Here is a 13553-nt window from a genome sequence, read left to right as displayed (position 1 = left end):
TACAAAATTATAAAAATGAAGCCCTCACTTTTTTTATATGAAGCAGAAATTTCACCAAATATGTTACTCATTTACCATATGTACTTTACAACCAGCTGATCAGTATCAAATTTTCAAAGTTCTTATTTTGTTGCGTATCCCCCATTCTAAACAAGAATGAATTCAAGTAGTTCCGTAACCCTAATTTGCATAAACATAATTCACCATATTTTACAATTCCACAAACTTTCAAGCCATAAATTGTCATACGATTCTGTCAGACATAATTACACCATCTTTCTCAAAATTAATTGTGTTGCTGAAGGTTTTATTGACGTCTTTTATGACATTCGGCATGGCATTCCCAAACCTATTTTTGCAACCATCGTTGGAAGCAGCACATTGAGTACACCAACAAATTAAACGTGCTACCTATTTTTGCAACCATCGTTGGAAGCAGCACATTGAGTACACCAACAAATTAAACGTGCTGCAAAAGATTAATGAAAACAGAAAAGTATTCATAATTTGCATACAAAATGATGGTTTTATCACTTAAAAATATAGTGCTCTTTAAAATAATATTTAGGCTTTGTTTTGCATGTACTATTTTAGCAAATTATCTTATTTGGGTCACAACCATCTTATTTGAGTCACATTACTTCTTATTTGGGTCAGATCACCTCTCTATCACATCACTTCAACCTTAACCCACATTTCACATTTTTTCGTAAAAAATCAAAAAGTATATTAATTTAACACTTCCCAAACAAACCCTTAATTACCAAAATGCCACTCACATCATTTTGGTGAAAATTATGTATAAAAATTCTATAAGAATAGTATTTTCCTAGTGCAAATGGACTAATGAGTGATCACATTCACCTTCCTCAACTCAACCATTGGTACTAGGCTTGACTGAGGCAAAAATATTTTTGGGGTCTCAAAAGTTCCAAATTTATTGGAATTCATTAAAGTTCTATCAATTGAGTAATTAGGTAAAGTCTATCAACTGAGTAATCAGGCATACTCTAGAATATATGGAAAATGCAAATAACGTACAAATTTGGCTATAAAATAGGGTGTTCTATAAGTCCAAGTGAGAGCTTTTATCAAATTGACAAAACATCTGGTTCTTTTGTTCTAGACTACTTTCTAAATCTTGGTTAATTCTACTATGAAACAGGCATACTTGTATAATTTGTAGAGGTTCACAATACTTTTTTTTTTGTTTTGTTTTTTTAAATTCATATAAGATAATGAGATACCATATTGAATGTAACTAGTTTAAACCTTTACGTTGTATTTGGTTGAGAGATTTAGAAAGGAATAAGTAAAAAGTAAGTAAAACGTGAATAAAATATACTTATATTTCATCTAGTTTTACACACTTTTTTTCTTTTCCTTTTCTAATCCCTTCCCAAAACTCCCAACCAAAAACAGTGTTAGGAAAATTTGAATTGCAGCAATCGCAAACATTAAAAAGAGAGAGAAGGGAAAAAAAAAAAAGACTCAATTTATCTAATTTTCAATAGTGCATTACCTTAGCAATAGAAGTATGCATTGTGAATAGTACAATGTTAAGGCACGAATGTAGTTGAAGAATCTGGAGTTGATCTTGGGGGAGAAGATAAGTAAGGCTTAGGCGGCACTTGCAAGGACTCCATGCTGCCTTCTAGCATCTCCACCACCTTGCTCATTGATGGCCGATGCAAGGGATCTGTTTGTATACACCACAAGCCAACTATAATCATCTTCCTTGCACTTTCATTTGCCTCATCATTCATAATGCCATGCACTCCAAGTTCTTCATCTAGCTCAAGTCGCTTGTATATCCAATGTGGAAAGTATATCTCACTAGTACGATCAACTTCGACATCAATATTCTTTCTTCCTCCAACCATTTCTAGAACCATCATTCCGTAACTATAGACATCTGACTTGTGTGAAACTCCCCCAAAGTTTCTACAAAATACTTCTGGGGCAATATAGCCGGCTGTTCCTCTGGCACCCAATAGTGATACAATACTCTCTTTCCGTGGGCATAATTTAGCGAGGCCAAAGTCAGAGATCTTTGGGCAAAAGTCCTCATCTAAAAGAATATTATGAGGTTTTATGTCAAAGTGAAAAATTCGCATGTTACAACCACGGTGCAAGTATTCTAATCCTCGAGCAATACCAGCTGCAATTTGGTACAAAGCTTCCCACCCTAATTGGTGATATGTCAAGGAATTCCGATCATGAATGAATTTTTCTAGGGATCCATTAGGCATGAACTCATATATGAGAGCTCTGTTTCGACCCTCAAAACAAAACCCCATAAGAGTCACAATATTAACATGAGAAGTCCTACTAATGGTTGCAACCTCGTTAATGAACTCTTCTCCGCTGCCTTTCAACCCTTTTAGAACCTTCACTGCCACAAGGCATCCATTGTCTAGCTTTCCTTTGAAGACACAACCATAGCCTCCTTGACCTAGTTTAACTCTGAAGGAGTTGGTCATTTTCTTGATATGAGAATAAGTGTACCTTTTTGGAGTAAGATATCCATAATTCTTTAGAAAGGCCTCAACATTTTGGTAGCTCTCTGTTTTATTCTTCCAAAAGAATGTGGATTGATCATTTTGTGCGAGTTTCCTTATGATGCAGAACAATAGGATTACTATAATCACAATTCCAACAATACCTGAAGGAGTTGCAAAACAAGAAAAATTAAGCTAACGTGGTAACACAAAAAAATTAGCTAAAAATACTCAAGCATATAAATATTGATAAAAAATGAATATTACCTGTTCCGAGAATCAATATCAACTTCCTTCTTTTTGAAACCACTATCAAGGGGAAAAACATCAGTTGGATGTTTAAAAATAAGGGAAAAAAAGAAAAGTTGAATTCAAAGCAAGTTACTTTTCATGTCCTGGATGCACTTGAGCTTTATTAAACGATAAACTACCTTTAATTAAAGAGACTTAGCTTCTTTCTAGTCCATTATTTGGATTGAAGGGTGTCATTGGCTCATTTAGACTAGAGGGTGTTGTTGGCTCACTGTGGGCCCCACATTGGGTCCACTTCGATTATCCAAATAGTTCATTTTGTAAGGCTTACTAAGAAATTATTATTGTAAAACAAGAAATTGATCAAACATTGGTAACCACATGATTGGATCACAAAATTATTCCCAAAAAAAAAAAAAAGGATGTCAAATATGATTTTAAGAATAAGATGTTAATTTTTTTTTCTTTTTTTTTCATGATTTTATAATCCAATCTATAGCTGCCGATGTTTGATCAACCTGATTTTTTTGTATGAATAATTTTCTTGTGAACCTATAAAATAAACAGTTTGAATTACTAAGATGGACCAAAATGGGTCCACAACAAACAACCTATAGCTAATCTATGTTTTTTTTTTTTTTTTTTTGCTCATTATAGAACAAAGATGAATAGCTTTTTTTCTCTAGTGTTTGCTTGCCTAGAATTTTGATACCTGAGAAGAAAAGTAAATAAAATACGTTGGTAAATAACTTCACTCAGCTAATTTGTTTGAAGAACGTAGTATTTTTTCTTATTTTACTTTATATTTTTTCACTTTTTCTTGAGGTTTAGGTGTATTCCATTTCAATATAGTTTTAAACTTAATTTTCTTGATGAATTTTCTTTTTTTTTTTTAATTCATTATAATAATTTTAAAAATGCAAAATTGTGGGTATTATTTTTTAATATAGTTGCAGGCACATTTGCCTGACCACTAGTTTCTTATTGAAAGGCAAGATTGAAGATTTTTGGATAGGGTTTTTGGATTAATTCAGAAACAATAGTGTGCCTATACAGAAATTCCAAAGGTGTTTCCTACTCACCTTCCTCATGACCCAGCACTACATGGGCTTGACCCATCATTGACCTTTAAAACCCTCTCTCAGTATTCTTACATTAAAGTATCAAGAAATTTCAATACCTCAAGGACCCAACCAAACCCCAACAGTTAAGTATTTCACAGAAACTTAAAAAAGTGTTGACACAAAAACAGACTATGATATAGAAATGGGTACGTTTTGATTGGCTGAAATTGGCAAATGAAAACCTTGAAAATTGAAAACCGAAGCTTACATGAAAATCTAAAATCTGAATTCAGGTTGTGAAAACGGCAGGTCATTAATTTGTAGTTATGTCAATACCTTCATTGGTTGCACAGTGAAATTTCTGGTTGTCATTTTGACATTGACCTCCTCCCTTGTAACACTCCTGACAACCCTCAGACACGTGCAATACGAGAGAGAATGTATTGGTTAACAGATTGAATGGGTCACTGACATTAGGATTCGTGTTTGATGAATTCAGGGGCAGCTGAATTACTGAGCAGCTAGGTGGAAGAGGAGCAGGAAAGGATAACAGATCATCATCTGGATATTTATAGTACAAATTGTAGTCTTCACAGTTTGTGTAATTATGAAAATCCGTGAAATGATCTTCTTTGGGGGAAACAGGATCAAAATTGTTGTTGCATTTGAAGAAGGTGAGGTGTGGACTAATTGTAAATGAAATAGAAGGGTTGGGAAAACTCAAATTCTTGAAGACATCACAACTTTCATTTTTTAAATGGGTTTGGAGAAATTTGTCATGGATTTGGAAAATGTAACCGGATAAGTTTTTCTCTATTGCTACTACATCATACCACGGCCCTTCATTTCCCAGTTGAATTTGTGAAAGTGGTTCATCACAAGTTACCGTGCACAACCCACATTGGGGATACGTAGAATTGGAGAATGGAAAGTTTAGTGGATGATGGAATGGTTTGCAGTCGAGGGACTTGGGACAAGTAATCTGGATTTTGTTGTCTTCTTAGGCTGAGAACGAGCGAAGAAGAAGAAGATGAGAGAGGACAAAGAGAGCAAGAATGAAGGGAGCAGAAACTGCCATTTGAAAATGGAAATTCCCAGAATTAATCAAAAACCAAAACAACAACACACAAAAGCAAAACAAAATAAACAGGAATGGAATGCTCTTCCTTAAAACAGGGGTTTCCAGATGACGTCAAAGATCTGGTCAACATGGCAGTCGACTTGGATGATTCCAAGCAGCTCTATTTCTTCATTGGAATGGTCACTGAGCAAAGATTACAAAGCAGGAGTTTCCTTCTCACCTTCTTAATTTATTGCTTCAACTAAGCCTACCACACTATTTACGAAGGGATGTATCATAAAAATAAAATTTCGTTACAAACCATTCTAATTATGTACTGAACATTAAAAAATCTGGTAAATTACATTTTACCTTTTTATGTTTGATTATTTTTTCATTTTAATTCTTAAAGTTTATTTTTTTCGCACTTTAACTCTTTATATTTCAAGTTTTTCTCAGCTTATTTCTATATTTAATTTCTGTTTAAAATTAGACAGAAAATGCCATAATAATTGTCATATAATATAAAAAAATATATTACTATATTATAGTTTAAATTTATGTTAAAAATGTGAGTTATATATAGTAAAATATTTTTATGCCACGTGCCTGTTAATGTATCATTTTTTGTATAATTTTGAATAAAAATTAATTTTTATGAGTAAATTAGGAAAAACTTAAAACATGAAGAATCAAAATGAGAAAAAATAAATTTTAAAGGGCAAAGTAAAAAAGTGACTAAACATAAAAGAGGCGTAGTGTAATAATATAACTTACCCTTAAAAAGTCACATATTATTCTAAGTTATGAAATATTATAGTTCTAATTATGAACTTTGTGATTATGTTATAAATATTAAAATGTTATCAACTATTGAGATGAAAAAAATTATGAACTATTATGGTTTTGTTACGAATGATTATAGTGTCATTACGAAAGGGTATACCATATGCCAAGTGGCCAACTTGTTGATTGCAATGGGTGGTTGGCCAAAGACTCCATAAGTGTTTCCTACTCACCTTCCTCAGTGACCCATTGACTGCTAATACTCTCCCTCACTTCCGCAGTATTCTTCCATGAAAAATGAAATTATCAAGAATTTAAATACCTCTAGCAATCAAGAATTCTGAATTATTAGCTAAATTCACCCCAACCAAACCCAATTTAGCTTGCTGACAATTAAACTGTATTTGGATCATGAATTTAATATATTTAAAAAAGGGTTGACAGATATGACACAAAAACAGATTATGTATAGAAAAGGGAACCGCTTCATAGTCTGATAGTCCCAAATGATGGTTAAATTAATCCTCCAAGTCATTAAAAAAAAAATACAACAAAAACAGTACCCATATGGACTGAAGACTCTGAATTCAGGATGTGAAAATTGTGAGGCCTTTCAGATTTCGTGTTGCTGTGGAAATCATTGATTAAGACAACCATCTGAGGCTGAACCAAGTAGTCCAGAAGTACTTTTTCGGTTGCGTTTGAACAATGGAGAGAGAGATTGTATGTGAAATAGAAGGATAGTTGAGAAAATTCAAATTACCATAATAATCACAAGAAGTTACAGTGGAAAAATCCACATCGGGAAAACTTGGTTTCAGGGCCGGCCCTGAGTTATTAAGCTCTAAGGCGAATTTTTTTAATTGGGCCTTTTATATATCAAAAAAAAAAAAAAATTTGTTTGGATGAAACAAAAAGGATAAAATTTATTTTTAAATTTAGATAACAAATATATATATATATATATATATAATAGTTGAATTTTAATTAGTTGAATCGAATCTTTATTTTTAACTTACCAATGCTATAAGAACTAAAATTAATTAGGGCTAAGGATGAGAATTTTCGACACAATTCAAGCCATACATAAAATTAGCAAGTTAGGGTTGACTATTTTTCAACATGAATCTAAGTATGACACGACTCAATAACATGAATTATTAGTTATATATTTTAATGTTCACTAAGGGATGCCATGACATTTTTTTTAATCTTTTATTTAACTCTATTTAACTGAATAAAAAAGTATGTAAAATAATAAATTTTTTTTCTTTCATTTAAGATATGTATTTTTTTGTTACCTATTTTAGAGTCAATCTAGTAAAAAATATATAGTAATAAGATACAATTTTTTTAATTAGAAAAATGCAATTGAATTAAAATCAAACATTCTATGAATAATTTCATTTAGTAGAAACAAATTTTATAAAATTCAACTTATGGAAAAAATTTTAATCTCTTCATACACTTACTAAGTTATTTTTAATTAAAAGTGAAAGTTTTCACATTAAATATCAATTGGACACGAATCAAAATAATATCATACGACAATATGAAAATAAATGAATTAAGCTAATATTAAAATAATTATGAAATAATATGACATGATACATTCCCCTATTTGGGGGCCCTAAATTTTGTTCAAAATTGGGACCCGAGGCGAGGCGCCTCAGGGCCGGCCCTGCTTGGTTGGTGGAATGGAATTAGAGAAAGGAAAGTTTAGTGGAAGGACTGAGGACGAGTAATCTGAACTTTGCTGTGTTCTTCAGCCGAGACAAGTGAAGAAGAAGCAGACGAGAGAGGACAATGAAACCAAGAATGAAGGAAAAGCCATTCGACAAAAGCAACAGCAAAAAGATAAAGAGAAGACTTCAAAAATCTTCTCAACAGGGGTTTCTTGTACCGTTGTGGCATGTTTAATTTGGCCGGGATTATTAAGGGGGTGTTTGGCCTCTGCTAGTACATTATCTTATTTGGATTATAATTATTTTATTTGAGTTATATCAATCTCTCTATTATATCACTTCAAACTCAATTCATATTTCAAAATTTTTTTTATATAAAAAGTCAAAAAGTATATTTATTTAGATCATTCCAAATATCCCCTAACTCATGTTTAAGTGGTTGTTTGGCTAGCACTAAAAAGTGTATTTTTTTAGATCACATTAATTTTTTTTTTACATATTTTTTCGTAAAAAATTAAAAAATATATTAATCTAGTACATCCCAAACAATCTTAAGTGTTTAACTGTAGTTTCTATTACTCATAATAGATTTTATAGTCTTTTTATCCAATAAAATTGATTAATTTTTTTAATTTTATAATTAGTAAGATAAAATAAATATTTAATTATGATTATATATTTTTATATTTATTGTAAAATAAACGTGGACAAGAGTAATTACTTATCCCACTAATTCAACTAGATAATTAATCTTGCATTAATTTCTATGGGACTATTTGATTAGTACAATTAATAGTGGAGTGATTAACAATTCACGAAAGGAGTTTTCTTAAGTGTGCAAGTGCACACCATGTGCCACTTACACAAAAAGTGTAAGTGTAAGGTGTAAGTATAAGTATAAGGTGTAAGTGTAAGTTGTAAGTGTAAGGTGTAAGGTGTAAGTAGGTTGCACATGGTGTGCAACCTCAAAAAAGGTGTAAGTGTAAGGTTTAATTTTTTACAAAAGGTGTAAGTGTAAGGTGTAAGTGTAAGGTATAAGGTGTAAGGTGTAAGTTGCACACCATAACCAAACCCTTCACGAAATAGTGTATGATTGATTATCTAACTGGGTTATTAAAAGTTACATAATTCCTTCTTATTCACATTTGTTTTGTTTTGCAATAGATACAGAATTATATAATGTCAATATTTTATTTTAGCATGTTGTAATGCCAAACATATTTTTGACAAATCCACTCCAGGAGTGCATATGCTATTATTTAACAAGATCACCATGTAATTTGCAGAAGAGGATCCCCTCCGGTCCATTGGATTGGAGGGCATTGTTTAGGCAATGGAATTCATCACGAATCTTATTTTGATAATCTAAATCGTTTACTTTGTTAGACATTTTGTGTATTTCATTCATACAAGAAATTAAGTCGATCCGATAACAGTAATTTGTATAATTTATCGTGTTTTTAACCAAAAAATGTATGATTTATTTTTAAAAGCACAATTTTTATTTATTTTTTGGTTAAAAAAATGATAAATTGAACAAATTATAGTTATCGGATTAACCTAATTTTTTGTGCAGATGAAATACAAAAAGTGTCCGACAAAATAAACGGTTCTAATAATCGAAACGGAACCTGTGGTGGATCTCATGGATCCAAACAATGCCCTCTAATTTAAAATCTAGATTGAAGAGGATTCTCCTCCATAATTTGACTTTTACCGTACGATACAATTAATTATACCTTGTTATATGTATTCACAATGTTTTTAAATTTAACTTTTAATTTAAAAAAATATATATACTCTAATAATTAATATTTATAAAAAATTTCAATTCATTAATTTAATTCAAACTTAAATAAATTAATTAATTAAAATACATAATCATGGAGGAGGAAAAGTAACATAATTAAAGTCGGTTGAACGTGGCAATTGTCTTGCATAAATTTTCGAGGAAGGACTGTGGTGTTGGAGTAGGGGAAACTCATCTGCCAAAGATTTCCACGGTGGAAGGACTGTGGACATCTGTATGCTTTCTCTTGTCCGGCAGAGTGAAGTAGATGAGAGACGACAAAGAAAACGAAAATGGGGGAAACAGCCATTGTAGATTCACAATTTAGCAGGCAAAAACAACTATTACAGTGGAGAGGAATGAAATTATCTTACTTGTATGTGCGACATGCCATTTGACTAGGAAATATTGTTTAGAAGGCTTGTTCATTGCAATGGTCTGTTGGCCAAAGACCGAGTTTCCCACTATCCTTCCTCAGTGACAGATCACCGTATGGACTTGACCCATTGACTCTCTCTCTCTCTCTCTCTCTCACAGATGAAATTATCAAGAATTTTGAATACCTCAAGCAATTAGGAATTCTGAATATTAGCTAAATTCATCCCAACAAAACCCCAATCTAGCTCATCGATAGTTATGTATTTCACAGAAACTTAAAAAAGCGTGGAGTGATGTGGCACAAAACAAACTATGATGTAGAAAAGGGAATGTTTTGATTGAGTAAAAGCCGCAGATGAAAAATTGAAAACTGAAAACCAAAGGTTACATGAAAATCAAATGGACTCAACACTCTTAATTCAGGTTGTGAAATATTGCTACCTAACAATACCAGGCATAATGACAGGTCATAAATTTGTAGTTGTGTCAATACCTTTATTGGTGGTTGCACAGTGAAATTTCTGGTTGTCATTTTGACATTGGCCTCCTCCCTGGTAACACATCTGACAATCCTCGGACACGCGCAATTCGAGAGGGAAGGTAGTGGCCAACAGATGGAATGGGTCACTGGCAGTAGCATTCATGTTTGAAGAATTCAGGGGCAGGTCAATTACTGAGCAGCTAGGTAGATCAGGGGGAGGAGAGGGGAGTGGATCGTCTGGAAATTTGTAGTACAAATTGTAGTCTTTGCATTTTGTGTAATTGTGATAACCCTTGAAATGATCTTCTGTGGGGGAAACCAGATCAGAACTTTTGTCGCATTTAAAGAAGGGGAGATATGAATTGATTACTGTAAATGAAATAGAAGAAGAGTTGGGAAACTTCAAATCCGTGAAGGCGTTGCAATTTCGATTTTCTAAATGGGTTTGGAGAATTTGGTCATGGATTTGGACATGATATATGTTTTTGGATATGTTTTCTACTGGTATGACATCGTACCATGGTATGACATCGTACAGCGGTCCTTCGTTTCCCAGTTGAATTTGTGGATGTCGATTCGGTACACCACAGGTTACCCTGCACAACCCACATTGGGAATACGTAGAATTGGAGAATGGAAAGCTTAGTGGTTGATGGAATGGTTTGCAGTCGAAGGATTTGGGACAAGTAATCTGGATTTTGTTGTCTTCTTGGGCCGAGAACGAGTGAAGAAGAAGAAGATGAGAGAGGACAAAGAGAGAAAGAAAGAAGGGAACATCCATTTGAAAATGGAAATTCCCAGAAAACAATCAAAAACCAAAACAACCGCACACAAAAGCAAAAACAAAACAAACAGCAATGAAGTGATCTTCCTAAAAACTCATAACTTTGGTTTGTTTGTTTGTTTTTTTTTTTTTTTGTTTTTTAACTTTCTGTTAGTGCAGAATTCAATATAATTTAGAATAAATGATGTTGGAAGATCTGCTCAACACGGCAGTTGACTTGAATGATCCCAATTGGCTCTCTCTATGAGATGATACACCCCTGAAAGGGTGAGTATTATACGTTCGTTATAACTAATATATATATATATATATATAATTTCATACTTTCTAAGTTATAATTTAAAAAAAAAAAAAAAAATTGACATAACTAAACACAATATGAGATATAATTAAAAATTTTATGAGTCATAACTAAACACAATAGTGTGTGTATTAGAATTTTCCATGAGATAATATGATTGGGAAGGGATAAATGAATAGATAGAATAAGTGAGTTATTATATTTAGTTAAAATGAAATAAGAGTATATAATTATTTTTAGCTATTGGATGAAGAACAAAAATAATCTGGAGAGACCTCTCATTTTTTAAGGTTGGGGGATCACTGTTTTCACCTTTCCCGCTGTGCCTCCTGTTGTGCTTTCGACGACACCGTTTCGACTTACTTTTTTTTTTCTTGTTTTTAAATTCTCTTCTCACTGTTCCATTTCTTAGAAGAATAATGTTATATACATCAATTAATATACTAACTTGTGTACTAATTGATGATGTGGCATAATTAGTAGATTTTTGAGATTTGTAATGTGATTAATGAGCGGGATCAATAATAATATCATAACTAATATTGATACACTAATTAGTGCACTAATTAGTACATGTAGTACCACCATTCTTAGAAATGGAGCTGTTTGAAAAAAAAAAAATTTTTTTTGTCACAATGCTCTTTGCTCTCTCTCTCTCTCTCTTAAGTTATCTTTTCAATCTATATTGCTTACATTTAGAAAAATAAAATTGTTTAAATTTTGTTTGTTTCCAATTAAAATAATATTATCTTTTTATTTATTGTTTATAGTCAATCGACTATACCAAAATAAAAAGGGTATACTAACATTTTTTAACGTTTAATGAGAATATATGGACACTCTTAACATTTAAATATATCACATGTATCCTTTAGACATTTGAAATTTATATCACAAACACTTCCTGACATTTAGTTAAATCACAAACACTCTTATTATTTAGCAAAAATACACAAACACTGCTAAACATTGTGCGAAAATATCATAGACATTTCATTTAACTTAAATAAATATATATGATAATATTAATTAAATTATTTTTGTGTATTTATATATATATATATACACACATATAAAATTATTGGTACAATTACAAAAACAAATCTCAAGGTTAAAGTCTTATAACAAAGTAAACCCGAATTTTTTTATTTTGTTAAATTAAATTATTTAATTAATATTATCACATATATTTATTTAAGTTAAAAGAAGTGTTATGATCTTTTCACAAAATATTAAGGGGTGTTCATGTATTTTTGTTAAATGATAAGGGTGTTTATTATTTAGTGGTTATTTGAGATGATCTATATACGTACACTTTTTGACTTTTTTACTAAAAAAGTAAAGAAAAAAAAAAGATGTAAGTTTGGAAAAACCTTTTGACTTTTTACAAAAAAAAATATGTAATAAAATATTGTAACAAATATCAAAATTATCAAATTGCCCTTCCTGTCACAGTCAGCAACACTGCGCTGATTGTGCATGCATTTCAATTTTTTTTTTAATTTTTCTTTTACGAAAATTTGTGACTTACATTGTGCCACGTTTTCTTTTTTACGGGAATTTGTGGCTGCACTATTTTTTATTTATTTATTTATCCGACAGATTTTCTGCCAAAATAAGGTGAATAGTATATTTTTTGGCTTTTTAACTTTTGTAGGTGATGCCAAACATCCCCTTAACTACATGTCAATAAGTGTTTGTAATATAAATTTCAAATGTCTAAAGGCTATCTATGATGTATTGAAAATGTTATGGGTATTCATGTATTCCCATTAAACGTTAAAAAAATTAGTATGCTCTTTTTATTTTGGTTTAATAGATTGACTCTAAACAATAAATAAAAAGATTACATTGTTTTAATGGGGAATCAAAAAAAATTAAACAATTTTTTTTTTTTAAATGCAAGCCATATAGATTTTAAAAAATAAAAAACAGCATTGTGACAAAAAAAATTTATTCAAACAGCACCACATCTAAGAAATGGGCAGAGTGAAAACAGAATTAAAAAATAAAAAAATAATAAAAAAAAAGGGTAAATTGAAACGGTGTTATTAAAAGATGCAGCGGGAAGGTCACAGCAGTGACCCCCATACTTTTAGGCCTTTCATTTTCCTCCATTTAATCCTCTATATCAATATTAAAATTATCTAGAATTTAATATCATGCAAAATAAACACAAGATTGGATTATTCGGTCGGATTTATATGGTCTCCGAATAATATTATATGTATCAATTAAGATATTAATTAATGATGTAACATAATTTAAGAAGTTTTTAGTATTTGTAATTTGTATAATAATTGAGACTAATAATAATATCATAACATATATTAATACACTAATTAATGCATGTAACACCACCAACGTTCCCCACTACTGATCTATTCTTCTTTATCCCACCATCAAACATTGGATTTATAATCCCATGACCCCCAACATATTTCTTCTACATTCAATTCCCTTTTTAATATC

At 31.3% G+C, this 13553-nt stretch overlaps 1 protein-coding gene across 2 annotated transcripts; it reads right to left on the bottom strand.

The window, feature by feature from the left end:
- On the bottom strand, positions 1–10966 carry LOC114275436 (LEAF RUST 10 DISEASE-RESISTANCE LOCUS RECEPTOR-LIKE PROTEIN KINASE-like 2.4). Of its 2 annotated transcripts, none has more exons than XM_082892572.1 (4): positions 10009–10966; positions 2769–2810; positions 1523–2665; positions 1–469 (listed from the first exon to the last, which is right to left on the bottom strand). In XM_082892572.1, exons 1-3 carry the CDS (start codon positions 10775–10777, stop codon positions 1560–1562), a joined length of 1917 nt encoding a protein of 638 aa, XP_082748698.1. In that variant the 5' UTR covers positions 10778–10966; the 3' UTR covers positions 1–469; positions 1523–1559. The 2 variants fall into 2 exon arrangements, with proteins under 2 accessions (XP_082748698.1, XP_082748699.1); XM_082892573.1 differs by having other exon boundaries at positions 2–407.
- Positions 10967–13553: the final 2587 nt, after the last annotated feature.

This window comes from Camellia sinensis, chromosome 10 (assembly GCF_055761805.1).
Source record: "Camellia sinensis isolate YWXY chromosome 10, ASM5576180v1, whole genome shotgun sequence".
In the NCBI taxonomy this organism is placed as follows: domain Eukaryota; kingdom Viridiplantae; phylum Streptophyta; class Magnoliopsida; order Ericales; family Theaceae; genus Camellia; species Camellia sinensis.
The sequence above is the reverse complement of the archived record's forward strand: the minus strand, read 5'-3'. Positions and strand labels throughout refer to the sequence as shown.

What these genes read in the sequence shown, in the direction of transcription:
- LOC114275436 (XM_082892572.1), bottom strand. Translation starts at nt 10,777, where the DNA reads ATGGATGTTCCCTTCTTTCTTTCTCTCTTTGTCCTCTCTCATCTTCTT. An exon ending in CTGTGCAACCACCAATAAAG is followed by an intron (nt 2,811 to 10,008) that starts GTATTGACACAA and finishes TCCCCTTGATAG; the next exon opens with TGGTTTCAAAAAGAAGGAAG. An exon ending in GATATTGATTCTCGGAACAG is followed by an intron (nt 2,666 to 2,768) that starts GTAATATTCATT and finishes CAACTCCTTCAG; the next exon opens with GTATTGTTGGAATTGTGATT.